Raw genomic sequence first — 20,102 nt, forward strand, 5'->3', positions numbered from 1 at the left:
TTTCAATGATGCTATTAGTGATGAGTAAATCAATAGATTGGGAAATTAAGAGGGTAATTAGATTTTTTTTTTAGACATCTTTAAAATGGGTCTTTTATCTTTTTTAATCGCAAACAGTGATGATAGCTATGCTAAATTGTTTATGGCACTTTCTGCAATAAAACCTTTTTTTTGTTTTTGACAGGTTTTATGTTGTAGTTTGGTTTTGCAATGCATTATTTAAACATGCTGTGGTAGGCAGTCTGCTTGGCTTGATTTATTTCATAGGTTTTATGTGAAATATGTTTGTAGCCGCAAGATAATATAGGAAATATATATTTAGGTAATGTTTGCTTCTTTTTTTTTTAACGGGAATATTTCTTAGTTTATTGTAATTGGACGTTATTGACTAAAGGAGAATGTGTTTGTGTGGATAAGAAAGCTGCCAATAGCTTTACAGGCTTGGTTAATGCTTTATGTGTGTGTGGCTGCAAAATAAAGATGTGCCCAAAAGGCTGGAGGTGGAAGAGGAGAAGCACAGAGAAAAGAAAAAAAGAGCGTGTCGCCAGTTGAACGAATAGATGAAAGGTAGCTGTAAGAGCCATTTTTTTTGTTTGTTTTTGATTTATACCAACATTTTATACCCACATTGTGCCACAGGAGTACTTGAAACTTTGATTGAGCTTTAGTTGACTTTTTGTTGCTTTTATATAGAGTTCTTATTGAACTCTCATTTGATATTATTTTGACTTATTTTGACTCTTATATTGAAGTACCTTAGACTCTTATTCTGAAGTACCTTAGAGCTAAGATGGCTGCCTGTCACCTTTAACCTTATGACTCATACCTATAGAATCACTGTGGTAGAATTGTTTGAAGGACCTTTAAAAAAAAAAAAAAAAAAAAAAAAGTTTTTTTGCAACCTACTTGACAGTTTAAATTTCAGACCAATACCGGACTCGGGAAAACTCGCCTATACAGAGTTACCTTCACTGGATTGTTGATTTCCTTGGAATCTTGCCTACTAACTTGGCCTGCTACCCTTGCTTGCTAACCCGACCTGCCTGCCTGCATGCCTGCCTTCCATACATTATCAAGGTACATACAAAGCTTGTTAAATATTTTTGAAATTAGACGCAACAGTAGCTACTCGCTTGCAGTTTTTGTTGTTGTTGTTGCTTTATCTCATAATACTGTATACCAGGGGTGGGCAATTCGGGTCCTCGAGGGCCGGCCGCTGTCCTGCATCTTTTATAGGTCTCCCTGCTGCAACACACCTGATTCAAACGATCAGGATTGTTATCCAGCTTCTGCAGACCTTGCTAATTATCTGACCATTTGAATCAAGTGTGTTGCAACAGGGTGACATAGAAAACATGCAGGACACCGGCCCTCGAGGACCGGAATGCCCACCCCTGCTGTATACCCACATTACCTTCACATCCCTCACTCGCATACATACGAATAATTTAAACTCGAAGAACATGATGCACAATCTTGTCTGCCTTCCACCCAAAGTCAAGTGTGACAGGTTTCAGCTTCCTGTGACCCTGAATAGGATAAAGAGAAATGATGGATGGGGTTTAAAACTGATCATGTAAAAGTATGCCAAGTAATGAATATGATTTGAATTTTAGTTGTGGAACACTGGTTAGCATGTCTACCTCACATTTCTGAGGTGCAGGGTTCGATTCTGGTTCTGGTCTTCCTGTGTGGAGTTCATTCAAAAAACATGCATTGTCATTTGGCATTTTCAGTGGCTGAAATGTTCTTATTTTCATCGGGCCAACTAAGCTTTTCAACTTTACGACGGCGCTGTATTTAATTTTGCACCACTTCTACCTGTCTAAGTCGCTGCAGCGGTTTGGCCTTGCGCTCGCTCAGCACTTCATGTCAGCGCTAAATGAAGCCGGCCGGGTGTGCACTTCAGCACAAAAGCTCAAACAAATGCCTGTCAGATGTCAAAACACTTTTGATCCGATGACAGAAGTGTGAATTCTATTTTATAAATATTCCTGAAAGAATAATAATAATAAAAAAAAGGGCAAGGGCTCTCGCAGAATGGCACTTTTCTAATCCAGGGCAAAAGGGTAAGTGGAGGAGCACCACTAGGCGTCTTTCTGAGAGAGAGTGAGCGAGAGTGGAGCTTGTGTCAGGACTGCAGTCAGCATCCTTGATCGCCTCCAGTAACATGTCACAGAACTTCAATTCATCAAGAGAATGAGCAGAAAAAAAAAAATCAGCATTTTTTTTTTCCCAGCAACAAATGCACACAGCTGAACTCTCTGACACATACAGTGCATTCATAATCCACACGCATCATTTTCTGCTTTCCTCACGCTCCAGCAATCGCAGTCACATTGACTGCTGTATTGCAAACACGCACACTTGGTCTTGCTCACACACACACATGCACACACACACACACTGAGTCAGACTCACATTAAGCTTCTCACACAATCACATACACTGCGGTACAGTGTGCGCTCTCGCTCATACTCTCTCTCTCTTGCTCTCTCTCTCTCTCGCTCTCTTTGCCATCACTGGTCCCGCCTTCTCGTGAGCAGAAAGCACTTGGTACTCCACCGCATGGGACTGGCTGCTGCTTCCCTTGAAGCGCCATCATTCAGCTCACTCCCTAGAAGTCACAGCCTTTCTTTTTCTCTTGTTTCTTTGCTCATTCTTGGCACTTCTTTGCCGTTGAGATCAGAATTTGTGTGTTGTTGGGGTTGAGGGGGTTGTGTTGTGTTCATCTTGAGGGGGGGGGAACATGCAGCATCCCGGAGGAACATGTGTGGCGTTACCCAACGTGGATGCCTGTCCTCAATTGTCCTGCGCTGCCCTCACCTTTATGTATTTACAGCAGGTGAGTGTGTGTCTTGTATGCATGCTGCTCGCTGATGCTATTGGATATCCAAAAGTGCAATGGAACTGTGTGAATGAGTTTCACTGAGCAAAAGAACGCAAGACTGACTGACTAGCGAGTTGAGACAATAATGAATCAACAGACAAATAAATGAATGAATAAAATTTGACGTAAAAATTCATATTACGTGTTAAATTTTGATTTGCGGGCTTTAGTTTTGTGAATTAATCAATTATTCAGGATGGCAGGATGGGACAAATAAAAGGAAAGGTGGAATGATATAAAAGGGTCTGGTTGTAGATAGGACGAGATTTTTTGTAGTTCATTTTCTCCAATGCTCAAATTATTTTGATCATAAAGGATTGTATTTTCGATAGATCTTGAAGTATTAAGATTAATTTAATCCAAAATCCGCTGATATGATTCAAGTTAATTTACATTATTTATGATGGGCAGAGATTGACGGCTGTAAAATACATTCTATGGTTGTACTGTATACACACTGTGTGTTAATGCACTAGTACGTATGTTTAATTCTAAACTAGAAACTCATTTTTATGAGTTTATTAATTAGCTTTTCTTATTTGTGTCTATTATGGTTTGATTTTCATGACTTATTTTTGTCTTTTATCACATTGTTTGAAATTAATTTGATTTCATTTCAATGTTAATGTAACCTAGCTAATGGTTTGAATGTACATCATTATTCAAATCTCATCAGCCACAAAGTGTTCCAACAAATTACATTTGTTTTTCCCACAATAAAAAAACAACAACTACAAATTGTATCATATCGTCATGAGCCTTTTGTTTACGCATTTATTTTTGTGTGTGTTCATTGTCTTTCATTCAAACCAAGTCAATATGTTAAATACAATTTGTGAAATGAGACATTTCAAATGCAGTATTTAAATGAAGATGGCGTGGAATGTAAACATGGTCGTAACTGAGGATGTGATTTTTATTTTTTTTTTCCACATCAAGTAGGCTGCCTGTGTTCCTGAAGGGCCTCACCGTGACTAAGGCCACAAATCAATCATATGCTGTAATGAGTCCCAGTAGATGGCGCTATACGGTTTAGCATCCATCACTTTTTTTCTGTCGATAAATCACTTCCAGTAGCAAATTTGTGCTGACTTGAACCAAGCATTTGTGCCAACTTTGATAATAAATTTAAAGCATTTGGCATCTTGATTTTAATGGTATGCTGAGAGTGAACCACATCACATACAAATATGTATAACTTGGAATACTCCCACCCCTTACTGGTATTGGTTTCCCCATCGATGTATTTGTCTGCGAGAAGGATTATTGAAAAAAAGATTTCATTTTCTTGTTGTGAGGTCGGTCTATATGCTGAATAGTTGTATAAAGAAGCTGTCACATTATGAGGGAATGTTGTGGACAGATAGTAGTAATGATGAGTTCACTCTGCCTCTCGGCAGAATTAAATTCAGACAGGTCCTCTCTGCTAGAAGTCTTGAGGGAGGTTAGGGTATCGCAGAATCTATTAGTCAAAATCATTTATTGACGAAAAAATACAGTCACCTGTAGGCATTTGGCCCATAAGGGTCCGGCAAATGAATTCACAAGTTTCAAATTTGAGAAAATGATTTTTGCTGCACTTTGTATTCATAATGTTGTTGTGTCTGTTGATGTGGTAAATCCACTTCTTATTGCTTTTGACCTTTTAACATAATTGAATCAGACATGTTCTCCCACGTGTGGTGTTACGTATGGAGCTTAACAACTAATATAAACATGCTTCCACTTCACACTTCCTTACATACACAAGACTCGAAAAACACACGAGACAGCGGCTAAAAGTAATATTGTCAACTGAGTTTGGTCGTTGCGTATCGTCAAAGATTGCCATTGAACTATGAATCAAGCTGATTTTAGTTTCAAACATTGAATGGTGGAATATTTATTTATTTATTTTATTTATCATGGACTGCACGGTGATGCACTGGTTAGCACGTCCGCCTCACAGTTCAGAGGTGATGGGTTCGATTCCACCTCTGGCCTTCCTGTGGGGTGTTTGCATGTTCTCCCTGTGCCTGCGTGGGTTTCTTCTGGGTGTTCCGGTTTCCTCCCACATTCCCCCAAAAAAACATGCATGATAGGCTGATTGACCGCACCTAGATTGCCTGATTGAATATTCAGGAACTTCACAGACTAGCTGTCAAATCATGAAAACTCAGTGTGGAGTATAAAATGACAAATGCTTAACATGCAGAGCTGTAAATACTGTGGATGCAGCAAGATTTTTCACAACATGCAAACATGATTATGGCAGCTACAATACTGCTGTTAACACAATTTGTTTACTCCTTTCAGCAAATCTAACTTTTTGTTGTCATTGTGTTCCCAAAATGATTTGGTGTTCATGCGATGAATTTTCTGACCCAGTTTCCCATTGCACTGACATTTTGGGAATTCGCCTGTGCATTCGGAAAGCAGGAAACGGGTGGGGGGTGCATTTTAACAGCACCCTAGGATGAAAAAAAGCAATCTGGTAAAAGAAGAAAATGGCTTCTGCAATCTCACAATTTGTCATTAAGTAACTTTATGCCATTTGTCTCATTCTTTTATCCAGCACTTTCATCCATGTTGCAAGCTGTGAGTGTGCAAATGAGTAAGAGCATTTGTTAACACATTACACTGTCTAGGTGTTTCAATTTGTGTTAATGCGTTGTGTAGTTTTAATTGACTTTTTTTTTTTTTCACATTGTTTTTCTGTTGAGTGCTATTTTTACCTGCAAGCATTGATTGAACTGAATTTAATAAGACCCGCCAGCCACATTCGTTTGTTTCTATTTTTATAACAAACATGTTCTATTTATAAAATCACAGAAGGGATTTCTAAGCCCATATAATACTGCACAGCAACTTTTACAAGTTATTGCAAAATACCCAATAAAAAAATCCCACTCACTGATACATGGAATTTAATTTTGCAGTTCATTATATTTTTAATGAGTTGATATCGTCTGCTTGTTTCTTAACAAGCCTTTAAAACCTCTCTGAATAAATGTTTACTTAAATGTACATTGGCTGGCACCAGATTAAAGGATGACACTATACAACGCCTCTTCTGTCATACAAGACGCCAGACCGGAATTGCAGTGGAGCGTTAAATTTAAGGGACAATATGCAGAGGGGGAGGGGGGGGGGCTATCTTACCCACACAGGAAAATGAAATTGCCTGAAATGAAATAGGTTTTTACATGAGGAAACATGGGCAGATTTGAAAGCAGATTTATTGATTTTTGTTTACAATCATCAGTATGTGTGCAGCTACAGAAAATACAGGTAACAGGAAATCTTCAATTGTGTGTGTCTAGTCAAATATTTCCATATAGAGCAGGCTCAGGGGATCATCTCCATAATATTATGTATAGCACCCCCCTTTCCTTTGTCGGCACACGGTTAAAAACGAAAGAAAGGTCGAGTTAAAAAAGTATCGCGTGTTGCAGAAATTGGCGCAATCTGATTTCTGACCAATGTTTACGACGTTTGGTAAAATTTCGTTATCAGAGCGAACGCTTAAAAGACTGCGAGTCAAAATGTTTGGGAAATGATCAACTTGAAAGAGATCAAATCAATCATACGACTTAATGGTTCATTTGCTTTTATTTTGTGGATGTCAAAGCTACAAGACCAGAACACGTATGAATGACCCCAAAAGTTTTCATCATATAATAAAACACTTTGTGAGACAATTTCATTCCGAAATGTGCTTTTTCAAATGAAGATTAATTTATAACCACTCAAGCAGAAACAGACATGAAGCATTGAAAGATGTTGGCTGGGTCTTAGCTTCTATTTAGGGGTCTGCAGAGTCCAGATACTTGAGACAAACTATTCGAAAAGATTAGGTGCTCCCAACTGGAAAGCGCAATCTCGTAAGACATGTCCAAAAGTCACTTAAAGATTCTGGTTAGTGGACCTCAGAGCTCAGCTCGTGCTGGTGAGGTGCAGGTTTTTTTTATTTTTTATATTAGTATATACGGAGTCAGGTCATGTGATGCTCAACACCTCGAGTTGAATTGAATTCTAAATATTTCACATTTGCAGGAGGAAGAAGCATACTTGTGACCCATAATCTGAAATGACACGTAAGGGTTTAATATTTAATTTGAAATGCTTATCTTTCAAGTGGAGTTAGATAGCTAATTCCATACATCACATCATATATTACTCACTGACACATACTCACATTCACCTTTCATTGCACTTGCTCATTTCTCTCTCGCTACTCCACAACAGTCACACACAGACGATTGGTGTGTTCATGTAACGACACGCTAGCACTGCACGCTTGACTGGAGTGGAAGATGGAAAGAGAGAGAGAGAGAGGGAGAGGGGGAATAGGACGAGCAATGGGGAAAGGATGAAGAAAGGGGATTAGAAGAGGGAAAATACAGAAGTAGGCCAAAGGCAACTTACTTCATTCTTCTTTGTTCGAAGATACATTTCCACTGACTGCTTAAAAGTCCAGGTACACAGTGGTACGATGTTGCCGTATTATTATTTGGCATAACACAACATGTGTTCGTTTGTTAAAACAAAACCGATTGAATGAAACAGGTTATGGAGTTGTTGATGGATGGATGGACGGACGGATGATGTCTATCACACCATGAGGTTTCATCGTCATATTCATGATAATCACAAAATGTTGTGAATGGGACAAAGACCCAAAATCAGTTTGAATATGAACATTGATATCATTATCAATATCAGTTTATTCTTGGTCTTCCCCTGACTGTCATCTAGTCCAGGATGTAGCCAGCCCCTCCCTCGTAATAAGTCAGCTGGGATAGACCCGTGACCCTAATGATGAGCAGAATAAGGATAGGTGCAATTTTATTCTAAAGATGGTCCGTTCTTACATCACCTGAATTAATAATTCAAATTTCCAAAGTCCAAAGACTCTATTAATCTAGATTCTATGACTCAAGTGACCACACACTCCATATTGCGGAAATGGTGTCATTGTCAGGAGCGATTGTAAAAAGTGACCTTATTCAAAATACATTTTATGGATAAAGTTTAGTTTGAGACCCGATTAGTAGTTGATTATTGTTTTGATGTTTGAACCTCGCATTGTCGGAGGAAATGCATGAAGAAGAGTCACAAAAAGATAACAGAAGAGGGAAGCTGCATGGAAATGAAAAAATGGGGGTGGGGGAGTGGTAGACTCCACAACCTCATTATGTCTGTTGGCATTTTAACTCCTTTTGATGATTTAGTAAGAAGAGGGGATGGAGGAGGAGGAGGAGGAGGAGGGGGGGTAGAAGATGTGCTCTCTTCTCCGTCCATCCACGGCACCATTTCAATCCTCCGCTCACGCATCCTCTTCTCTGTTCTCGCCAGGATGGAGAAGAGAGAGCATGAGAGAGAAGAAAAAGACAGAAGAAAGAGAAGTGAGCGTCTTTAATTTAGAGGGATCCCAAATGCGTGAAATCCTTTATGCTATCTGGGTCACAGCGTGCCTTACAGGCTGAAGAAACACACCACAGAAAAGTGCCAGCCTGCTGGTTTGCTCAGTCATTCGCTCGGTTACGTGCGCTGCTCAAAGCGTTCGGGGGATGTACGAGTCCTCCGATGACCGTATTAGTCATTTATTCCAAATCTCTGTTACGACCGGTGAAATGGTTTCCTTTCTGCCCCCAGAACGAGATGCCTTGGTTTTGTTTTATGTTGGTAGTTGTCTGCTTCTTACGTCATACTGATGATTAGTCAGAACGTATCTCCTTTCACGTTGACCCACAAACCGGAAGTATTATTATGTTGCAAAAACATTGGCTGTTTTCTTAATTCCCTCCACTTGGAGCCAGAAATAGTTCCAACGCATGATGCTGCCACCATTAGGCTTTATTGAAGTGATAGTTTTCGTTAGGCAGAACAGTTCTAATATGTTCTGCATTTGTGACACTTTAAACTATAAAACAACAGAAAACAGACAGAGAAAGGGCTTCTAATGGCAAAATAATAATATATTCACAGATATACAACTACGAAATGATGGGCTCTAACCCTGACCCCCTTGACCTGGAATGGATGGGTGGATGGATGGTTGGTTTCACCGTCATCGATTGGACTATTGATTTTATTTTATTTTTGGACTGTCATTGTTTGATTTTCATGTCATTGCAGTTACATGACTGCACTTTTTTCTTTAGTCTATACCTGACCAATATGGATTATTCTCTTCTTTTTGCCTCTTATCTTGACCTTTCCATGCATAACCTTGTCTTATATCTCGTTGTCATTTGTCTGAGGCCACATTAGCGGCAGTAGTATTGGCTGAAAAGTGGTTCTCATTTTTAGGTTTTAGAAAAAGTTCATGCAAAAACTTGGGGAGGACAATTCACTTGTAAAAGGAGATCAACTTGATCCGGTCTTCTCCCAATTTCGACTTTTCCGTAAGACTGCCAGGCACGACTTGAGCTATGTTTAACCACTGTCGGCTTGTCATTGTTAGAGCAGGTTGTCATCGATGCGCCATTGCAACATTTGACGCTACATAGCTAGGAATAAAACTAGATGTTACAAAAAAAATAAATTGAATCGGAGAATGGGTTTTGATTCCAAAGATTTGAGTGCATCAAATCATTCTTTAAAAAATGAGTTATGTATCGAATCATTCTCAATTAGCTTTGACAGAAATGCAACATTTACAGTTTTGACAAGTTCACTTTAAATGTGTATAAATTGATAGAGAGATACTCATCGCATCATTTCAGATCTCAGATTTCAGATCCTTTTTTTTAGTCGAGAAGTTGAGTCATGATCGATTAGTAGCATAACTTACTGATATTTTTATCAATACAGTACAGGCTTGTGTTGCGTGGTGATATTTCCAGCCAAGGAAAAAATAATCCACTTGCTTGGTATGCTTGCTACAGGACCGCCAGGTAATATTTGCACAAATTGACCAGACAGAAAAACTTGGCCTCATTCTGGGGCCCGCCACAGCAGAATTTCAACCATGATGTGAATTTGTGTTGCTTGCAAATAATGATAGACTTTTCGCTGCACTCCTTTCACATTGATAGCATGTGTCATATTGTGCATTAAGAGGTTCAAACAGATGGCAAAGGAGTATTTCTCAGTGCAAGCTTTTATTCACAACCGCAGGCAACAACTAACATTCTGGTCCACTTGGCATCACGCGGGTAGCAGCAGCGTAAACATCCTGCGCGAGTCAAGTCGCCTTCAAATAAAAGCAGTAAAATAATTCAATTGTGCTAATTTTTTTTTGTATTTCTTGAAACTGCAATTTTCGCAAAACCTTTTAAAAATAGCTTCCAATTTTTCAAACTTCTCCAACCTCATACTACCTACACGATCTGCCAAGTTTGTAATTTATTGTTTCATCAACATAAAGGAGGTATCCTGTTACCGAGACAACGTTCATGTGACTAATGCATCTGGCTGATTACCGTAATGGAGCAATAGATCTACATATTGCCGGAAGAATGTCGAGTCAGCAGTACAAACATAGCAGTCAGCAGTTGCCTCTCTTGTCTTGGTCTTGGCTTTTTGGCTGAAAATGTAAATGAGGCATGGGGTGCTTTCATAAGACCAGTGGACTTTTTATTTACAATGGTGCGCTACAATAATAAAAAATATGGTCAAATATGGTAATTATATTGCTGAATATACAACAAATACAATCAGGAAATTAGCATCTAGTAAAGTACCCACCCGTTCCCCCCTGCATATTTAAAAAAAATAATAATAATAATCAATATGTAACACTATTGACATAAAGCTTATCAATAGTTTTTAGTTATTTTACAACAGACCTCTAAAAAGAGAGCAAGAGAGACAACGTATTGAATGATTTCTTGAAAATACCAAAATTAATCCAAATCTCTGACTCGTGTTCCATTGAATCCACTATTTTTTTTTTAGTCAATCCACCCACACATTCCTCTTGCACTCAGGCTATCGCCGAGGTGCGCTCGGGTTTGTTAGATCTCGTGGCACTCGATACTTGACATTCAGTGATGGAAGATGGCTCGGAGGAATAATTGGAACTGTTCTCAGAAGTAGGGAAGAGCCCTTTTTATGTGCGTTGGACGTATGGAGTGTGTGAGTGCTGGGGTGGCTTCATGCAACTTGAGGGAAATCACAGACACGGAGGACTCTCACGGGTGTATTGACATCTCTCACGGCTGAACAAATGGTTTAGTTAAGTTGTGTTCACTGACATCGATCTGAAAACTGTTTAACATTCCATCTGTGGCCTTTTGTGGGTTGGCTCTGCAGTTCAGGGATATTAATTCACTCCCTCCATCTCTCTCTCTCTCCCTCTTGCTGCCTCACACTCTGCGTTATTACATTATTTTAGGAATTTAATAATAACCTACTGCTGCCCTTTTATGTTTTGGACCATGGCGGTAGTGATGAGATTACGTTTATTAAAGTGTAGTTCTGTATGGTTGTTCTGTATGAGTTGGGGGGGGGGATGAGTGCGCACACACACACGCGCTCAGGCACACACACACACACACACACACACACACACACACACACACACGTCACTTGCCTGAAATATTGAACAGATACACACCCCAAGAAAATAGATTTCTGTCTCTTCCACTGACATTTGGAAGTGTGCACAGCTAATTTAGAAAATGGCTTGTATTATAATTTATTATTTATTGACAAGAATTAGATATAGTCAGCTCATTCAACACAATCTTACCTAATGCGGTACCGCTTCCATTTTCGGAAGTTTTTGATCTCTTCTTCATGTCCGAGATCCCTTTTTTCGCTCGTCTATGGACATCATGTGCATCTCGGTGAACGGCTTCCATTGTGAAAACTTTTCATTTTCAAAAGTCACTTGAGCCATAATATTACCTGCTTACTCATCGAAAAAACACAAATGGTGTCGAAAAGGTCAACCTGCAAGCTGGTGCACACACATGCAGGTCATTTAGCATATTATGGGGCCAACGTCTAGCAAATTAGTCACATTTGAAACAGTCTAATTAACCCAAAGGAGCTTAACCCACTTATCACAGTGAACACAGAGTGAGAGACAGAGAGAGATAAACAAACACACAAAGAGCAAGAGAGCGACGGACTCGGACTATCTCCGTCACTGATTGATTTCTCCCAACTACTGAACGTGTGTTTCTGTGACTGCGTGTCAATGTTGTGTTTGTAATGTGTGTGCTCATTAAATCTGCAGTTTGATTAATTGCAGTGTGCAAAACTAGGCGCTCACAGACCATACAATTATGCTCCCGAGCAAACGTACACGTGACGTCATCCGCCAAACATTATCAGCAGGATTGGCTTTAATACTAACACATTGCATATATTTCAAAGAGGACAACGGAACTTCTACGATTTGACAACCTAATGTCTAAAGTTTCCTTGTTTGAAAAAGAATCAGGTTATTCCTACCTAGCAACTTGAGTGAATAGTGAATGTGCCCAAAAAATGTTAATAATGATATGATGCTATTGAGTTGTTGAAAGGAAAAAGTTTGCCACTTACACTTTGGCTCTTTAAGATAGAAACTAGATGGATGAATATTCATATAATATGTAGGCTACACTAGATTATTGTGTCTATATTTCCTTTTTCAATCAACATTATTATTATCTGCAAAATGCAAGTAAATCAGTGATGCCGTGTGACAATGCAATGATCAATTTAAAGTTCATTCAATGAAAAATAGACTCAAATGAGAGTGGAACCTTTGCATGCATGTATGTGCTTTAAAAACATATTTGAATTTCTCTTCTCAATTTAATGCCATCCTATATGCAATATGGACCAATCAAAAAAACAACAACAACACTCTTGGGCAATATATAACACTTCTTAGTTTTAAGGGACAAAGTGTTGACATCAGCGCCTCTGTTTAGTGCAAGGTCTGTGTGTGTGGTGGGGGGCGAAGGAGACACACACACACACACACACACACACACACACACACACACACTGTAGTAATCAATCATCTGTGCTGTCTCTCGCTCTCCCCCGCCTAGGCTGACAGGTCCTATTTGTTATACAGCATCCACAATGCTGCGCTGTGCTAGTCAGTGGCCCAGGACCAGTGCGCGTGCACACACACACACACACGCACACATACACACAGAGTCATTGTTGCAAAAATATACAGTATTTTTTACCCCCGGTGTACTGTTTGTGTACATTTACATGATATTCAGTTACTTGTGTTTTAATGAATAAGATGATTATTTTATTGAAGTACAAATACTTAAGGCATTATTTGCTCAATTGTCTGTTTTTTATTTCATTTAGACAAAAACATTTCACAATCGAGTCAGATGTCTTTCAAAAACCTGGATTTTAATGTAACCAGTACCGCAATAAACGATGAAAGGGGATGAAAGATAATCTAGGATTAATGAAAGAGACGAGAAGAAATAAAACAAAAAGGGGGAAACGGCTGCAAAAATGTGTGCATGTGTGTGTGTGTGTGTGTGTATAGTCTTGCCAACCTCAGCAGTTTTCTGCACATTATTCTTGGTCATTTGATTTGAGAGGCTCTCAGGGTGAACCTGCCGATGCAAGCACTTTTGCAAAGGAGTAGCACACATGCACACACATACACACAGATAATTTTCCTGAAGCGGAATTTCTGACTGTCTTGTGAGAGTGTGCGCATGTGCATTCTGTGTGTGTGTTTTTTTTTTCTTTCCTAAGCTTTTTATCTAATTATGGATTTTGAGTAAAAAATTGTGTGTAACGTTATCGCAGGTTCTTCGACATGCCTCGTTATTGTTTTTTTTAAGTTACGCCCTTTTGCTCGGTTTATGCGTCAATTTTTTTTTATCAACAGCACAGTGCAATGCAAAATATAATTCTTGAGAGTCGAACAGATACTGGTGGGATCAAACGCAAGTGCACACTGCATCACGTGTGACATCATCATAAATTGAAGCCCACTCATCTGCCTCTTATGTTTGAAATATATCTTTTTTGACAGTCATATAAAGAATGAAAGAACATGTTGACAATTCTGTGTGGCGGCATTCCATCTTCACTTCTGCATGGTTTTTGTTTTTTTCCATATTCTTGGCCCTCTGTGCTAATGGAATTTATGTAAATGTAGGAGAGAGATGGTCATGATGCTTTTAATTCAAATAATAATGTGTGATTATTATACTGGAGTCAAATGAAAAACAATTGAATCTTATCTATTTCCTGAGAGAGCGAGTGTGATCAATTTCTCGACTGTTATGTAAATTTTTTTATTGAGCCAGTTCAGCTTCCATTAGATGCAGCGATGTCTATTGTTCGTACAGTATCATCGTGAGGTATTTCAGTTGATGTTTAATCAGTGGTGAAATTGACCTCTGACCTCTGAAAATATAAACCAGCCAGTAAATGTATTTAACCTTTAATTCATGCTCCATGGCCTCGTTCATTCCAGACAAAATCCGGAAGAACAATTATATTGTTTTGGGGGAGCCCCTGAATTGGAAAAAAAAAAATTCAGCGACTACTTAACTAGAGACGGGGCTCGACCCATATGTTAATTATGTCAACAATTGGCTTTAATCAAGCTCAGCCATGTAGTGGCGAAGAAGCGTGTGCAGATCCACAATTAATATTCATGTGCGTGTGTTTATGTGTGTGTTTGTGCGTGTGTGTGTCTTGTGCCAGAGTGAGTGAGGATGAATTAATAGTTTGATGAGGGATGAAAGAGTTGGAGTGGCTGGATCTGCTCCCCATCTGTTTTCACCTCTGTCGCTTTTCAACACACACAGTAGCCACCATGCTGTGTGTGTGTGTGTGTGTGTATTATAAAAAGAATTATTCTCTGGTGTCATGCTGTACCATGTAATAAAATACTAACGTATCATTTGTTTTTCTCTCTGCTGGACATGATGGAACTGTTTGACCTTACAAAAAAGGTAAGACCTCATCATTATTATTTTTTTTTTTGGGGGGGGGTCGATTCGCACTGTAAAAGCTGCTTTTAAAAAAGTCACATGTTGTACCTAAAACCAATCAACATTGGGTATTGGACATTTTAGACAGCCTCACTTTGGAGAATTGTCCAATTAACCCATCCATCCATCATGTATTCCGTACCTCCTGCGTAGGGTCACGAAGGGGCTGGAGCCTATCCCAGCTGACGAAAGGTTGAAAGGCAAACGGCTCTCCAGTCCATCACAGAGACAGACAAGCATTCACACTCGCTTTCATGCCGACAAGCAATTTAGAGTCTTCAATTAACCTAACATAGCTGATTTGGGAAGCTGGAACACCCAGAGGAAATCCAGAAACTCCACATTCCTTATTTATGTGGCATAAGTTACATTCCAAGCAATCCTCACATCTTGCCAACATTTCAATAAAGACAAAACAGAAATGATAGTTTTCAGTCCGAGTGGCCCATGTGCATCCAACCCTGTTGATCTAGGCTCTCTGGAGTCTTATCTTAAGCCAACAGTGTCAAACCTGGGTTTTATATTGGACAGTGATTTTAAATTGAAGCGCCAGACCAATGCTGTTGTTAAATCCAACATCTTCCATCTTAGGCAGCTAAAGCCCTTCCTTTCTCAACAGCGTCTTCGTTACATCTCGGCTAGACTACTGTAATGCACTTTATTTTCGGAGTCAGCCAGTCCTCTCTCGAGCGTCCGCAGCTATTCCAAAATGCTGGAGCTTGTAAGAAGGAGGATATAAGCCTAATTCTGGCCTTCCTCCACTAGCTACCAATACATTGAAAAAAAAATGCGCTATATAAATAATGTACAATAATAATAATAATAAACAACAACAACAACTGCTATATAAATAATGTACTCTAAATAATTGATCATTGTTTCCCTAACTTCCAGTTACTGTATCATCATTTCTAAACCCTAACTAACTGTAATTCTCCAAAGTGGATAGTTCAGATTTGAGTGTCTGTCTCCTTGATTTGTTCTAAATGTGTTCTGACTGCAAAGATAATACAGATAATGTATGTTCTGGTTTAATGTATTCAAATTAGAAACATGGTAATGCTGAAGGTTCTGTGTTAGAGATGATTCAGTTGTGAAAGACAGGAGAAGGATGAACTATAGGAAGGAATTATGTAAATAATGCAAATAAAATCTTGCGTCTGCATGGGTTGCCAAGTATATGGGCCCATTTTAGCACCGTGTCAGAGAAAATTGGAAGTGACAGATTCACTAAAGGATAAAGTAGCTAGAGTCAAGGCTGATATTAGCGTGCACACACACACACATGTAACACGCATGGGCATGCACCCACGTACACACAAACACGCATTAATTTACAGCATGTTGAACTCGTGTCAACGATGTAGCACTGCCATGTCACTTTCATTTGATCAAACATGGCACAATTGTTTTTTACTGCAATGGTTACTGTTTCTGTTTGTGAGCTAGTTAGCTATTGTTTTTTTTTTCTAATTAACCGTTAAAATGAAAATTCCAGAATAACTCCACGGTATGGAATATACAGATTGACACTCAGGCGTTTGTTAGTAACGGCTTTAGAAACGGTCAGGGGCTGAAAAGTTTAAATAAAAAAATGTATATAAATGAGAGGTATTGAGTGAGACCGCTTTTGTTTTGTTTTTTTGGCACAAGAGTTCTCATATTTGGATATTCTGTTTTAATATCAAAACACAACTTGTTTTTTTGCACCTCCGTGCTCTGCGCCTGCTACATAAAATTGTATAAATGGAATTGCTCGGTCAAGAAAATATCAATTGTCAGGGTCCTTCTCTCAGTGGCTGAAGAAGAGTCGTTTAGTATCCCTCAAGGAGAAATTCAATTTTACACTCTCTTCTTCAATTTCCATCTACACGCACATGCAATGCCCGAAGGAGGGATGTGAAAGTCAGGTATTTGAAACAAATATTTAGGGTTTGATGCCTTGCTCTATGCCACAGAAATTTGGGTATGTCAAGTAGCCAGTTCCAATTTCCATATTTGGGTCAGTCATTGTGTGTGCGTGCATGTGTCAGTCAGTATGTGGCTGATCGCATCAAATGTTAGAATTAATGACAGTTAATTGCAGCAGCCCGAGAGTCCTTTTCACTCTTGTCTTTTGGCCAAATGTGTCGCTACTTGCTTTCATTGATGATGGAAGGTGATAATGACATTTGCATTGTAAATGTGCCTCTTCAGAAAACAACACCCCGACAAAAATCATGAAGATCATTTGTAAAGTTGTGCTAATTTGCATCTGTGTTATTGAAAATGTTGCTGTAATTAGACTCCCAAATTGTGTCCAAATAGTGTTAATTAGTTGACTTTTAGATGATGAAATGAAGATGGAGACAGAAACAATTAAGAAAATACTGTTGGAGGGACGCATGTTGATTCTGAGCTTACTTCACGGTGCAGATGTGCTTCGCCCATTTCAAGATGCTAACGCTCCACTAGCGTACCGCAGTAGACGTAAAAAGAAAGGAACAATTTTGGATGGTTTGCATGGTTGAAGTCGGCTGTGAGCACAATTTCATCATATGTGATGCTACCGGGAGTCTATGGGCAAAATAGCAATTAGATTTTTGTGTTTGCATTTGATAATAACCCATTAAAAGTAACACAGACACACACAAAAAATAAAAAAAGCTTAAAATTATAACACCGATGCCTGAATCCCTTATATAAAGTAAGATTTTTTTTTTTATATTACCTGTACTTGCTTGATCATTCCTCAAATGTTTGGAAAAATACAAGCAGTCACAAAATAATATTGTTTCATTTCCGAGACAACTCATTTAAAAAGGAAATTGTGTGTGTGTGTGCTTGTGTGGGATTTTGTCCTGATATGCATTATTTATAGCCTGCCTGTACTGGTTGGGAACCCTGCTATTTTCCGTGGGTGTTAAGCGTGCAGAGGGTACATCTCAGTTCCGTTGCATAACGTTTCCACTCCCGAGTGATTTGAGGGCTGCTGCAGCACAAAGCCAACACTGCTGGCTCGCTGCTAAAACAGAAATCCCCCTGATGTCTGACTCTGCTAATACACTGTTGCTGGAACAGGCTGTAGAGTGTTTTTGTGTGAATAACATTAATTCACCCAGATGAATAGACTGACAGACATTTGTAAGAAAAAAAAAAAAATGGTGGTAAAAAATAGGCATCCCAGTTACCCAGTCATTATTTTCTAGGTTCATCTTACGGTCAGACTACAACCTGGCGCATTGTCCTTGTCAAACAATACATAAAATACGAAAAGAGTGTTTTGGGATATGTGTCCCGATTACCTTACACAAAATAATTACTGCTCTTTTGGGTGTACTATAACCTTAAAGAGCCACAGATAAGTTTCTTCTACAAAGAGTGACATTTTGCATTTGCCCTGATCATAAAGATCATAAATGCCCCCAAACATTCTTATTTATAGTTATTATTTTTAGGGGGGGGGGGGTTTTCCTCAAAAGTAATTTTATATATTTCATGGGCCTTCTTCAGGCCCATAAAATATATCAAATATAATATTAAATAATTAGTTCGGTATAATAAAAATCACATTTCTCTTTAAATTTCAGTGTAGGATGGTGGGAGGATGATAGTGGTTGACTCATTTAGAGGCTGAGTGTGTGTGCATGCGCGTGTGTGTGTGTACGCGTGTTCAATCTTCATTCTTCTCTGTAGCACACCTTACCTCATCTCATCCCAAACCATCTGTCAACTACAAGACCAATATAAACATGCATCTAGCACAGACACACACACACATAGGCCAAGATTGATCCCATCCTTTCCTCAGCTGTGCATCCACTTCCTTCTCAAGCAAACTCCCTTCATCTTAGTGTGTCCGGGCCATCAGGCAGTCAGAAGGCCATGCCAGTTTAGTGAGCCATTGATCTGTGGATGATACACTGTCAGTGTGTAGATGTGCAAACCTATGCCCAAGTCTCTGTGTACTGGTTCTCCATTTGGGTTTTGATTTATTGCTGACCTTTTTTTTGTGGAGCATAACCATTTCCAGGCTGAGACATGCTGTATGTCTGTAGGATGAGTTACAAAATGTTAGGGGAGATAAGAAAGACAAGTGAAAAGATGAGAATTAAATTACACACTTCATCTGTCGTAGCTATCAAACACGAGGCCCGGGGGCCAGATACGGTTCGTCACATGATTTTATGTGGCCCGCCCAGACAAATAGTGCAGCGATTTCATGCGTCAATACTACAATTCCAAAATGTTTCACTTTTAAAAGAATAGATATATTGCTAGCAAATCTTATTACCATGAATATTTAAACAGTTTTTACTAGTCTCTGATTTCAAAACTATTCTATAATGCCTATATGTTCGTTTCCATTGATTCCCTTGAGCGATATTTAAGTCACTTCATTTTCATTTCCATCATTTATTTCAGTCATTATAAAAGAAAAAAAAAACACATATGAAATGTTCTCCGATCTTGAATGAAATGGAGCAGAAAGAAGTTTTCCAAAAGCAATACAGTAAAGTAATCTGAATAAGATAATTACAAATTGGCAGCGATAAAATTTGCAGCTCACAAGTTTCTTACTCCTTATGCCACTCATTGTCTGTAGTAGTAAAGCTTTGCTAAGGTTGGTGGCGTACCAAGTCGGGGATGTCTGAAAATGACTATTTAATGGGAAAACAATCCACTGAAGAGCTTTTGGAGTTTCATCCATCACATCTGCACATCTACATCAGCTAATGGATTGCTCAGAAGGTACCAGCAGGGGGTTTTCTGCATTGACTGTTTTTCTCCATCTTCCTCCTCACTGGCATATGGCGTGTTCTAAGTCGGAGGTCTTTGCAACTTATTTAGTGTAATGTAATGGTTAAAAAAAGACACCACCTATGCTGTGCTTATCCATTTGAAATGTTTACGGAGTTCCCCAAATGATTTACTCCATTTGTAGAATGATTTCAAAATGGAAAAGTAATGGGGGGCAGCATCCAGTCCATCATGCCTGAAAATGGTTTCCATAATACCTACTATAGGTTAGACCTGGGGCGGAAAACCTGCAAGTAGAAGTTAGAAGAAGAAAAAAAAAAAGGACAGTTTTAAGGAATGCTTCTGTCATTCCCAGTAGCACCTCCTCCTGCTGCTCACTCACACACACCCACACACACACACACACTCACGTACACAAAGCTATCCATAATAGATGCTAGCTGTAGGCAAACACTGCAGGGCTGGACTTTATAGCACAGCTGGATGTGCTTGGAAGGCAGAGACGACATGGTAGAGCAGGTACCCCTGAGAATATTGTACATGTTTTTTTTCTTTCT

General features: G+C 39.1%; 1 protein-coding gene across 9 annotated transcripts in view; it reads left to right on the plus strand.

Moving 5' to 3' along the window:
* Positions 1-20,102, plus strand: part of rbfox1 (RNA binding fox-1 homolog 1) — a 69,021-nt gene that overhangs the window by 28,326 nt on the left and 20,593 nt on the right. For 2 of the 9 annotated variants that reach the window (XM_037256379.1, XM_037256382.1), the window contains exon 1: positions 2,463-2,845. The exons of 1 other annotated variant lie outside the window; for it this stretch is intronic. In XM_037256379.1, coding sequence (XP_037112274.1) covers positions 2,750-2,845 — 96 coding nt within the window. In that variant the 5' untranslated portion in view covers positions 2,463-2,749. Of the gene's footprint in view, positions 1-2,455; positions 2,846-19,811; positions 20,065-20,102 lie in introns of those variants that run through there. 6 more of the 9 variants (XM_037256381.1, XM_037256383.1, XM_037256378.1 and 3 more) reach the window with 6 other exon arrangements.

Source organism: Syngnathus acus, chromosome 8, assembly GCF_901709675.1.
Source record: "Syngnathus acus chromosome 8, fSynAcu1.2, whole genome shotgun sequence".
Taxonomy (NCBI): domain Eukaryota; kingdom Metazoa; phylum Chordata; class Actinopteri; order Syngnathiformes; family Syngnathidae; genus Syngnathus; species Syngnathus acus.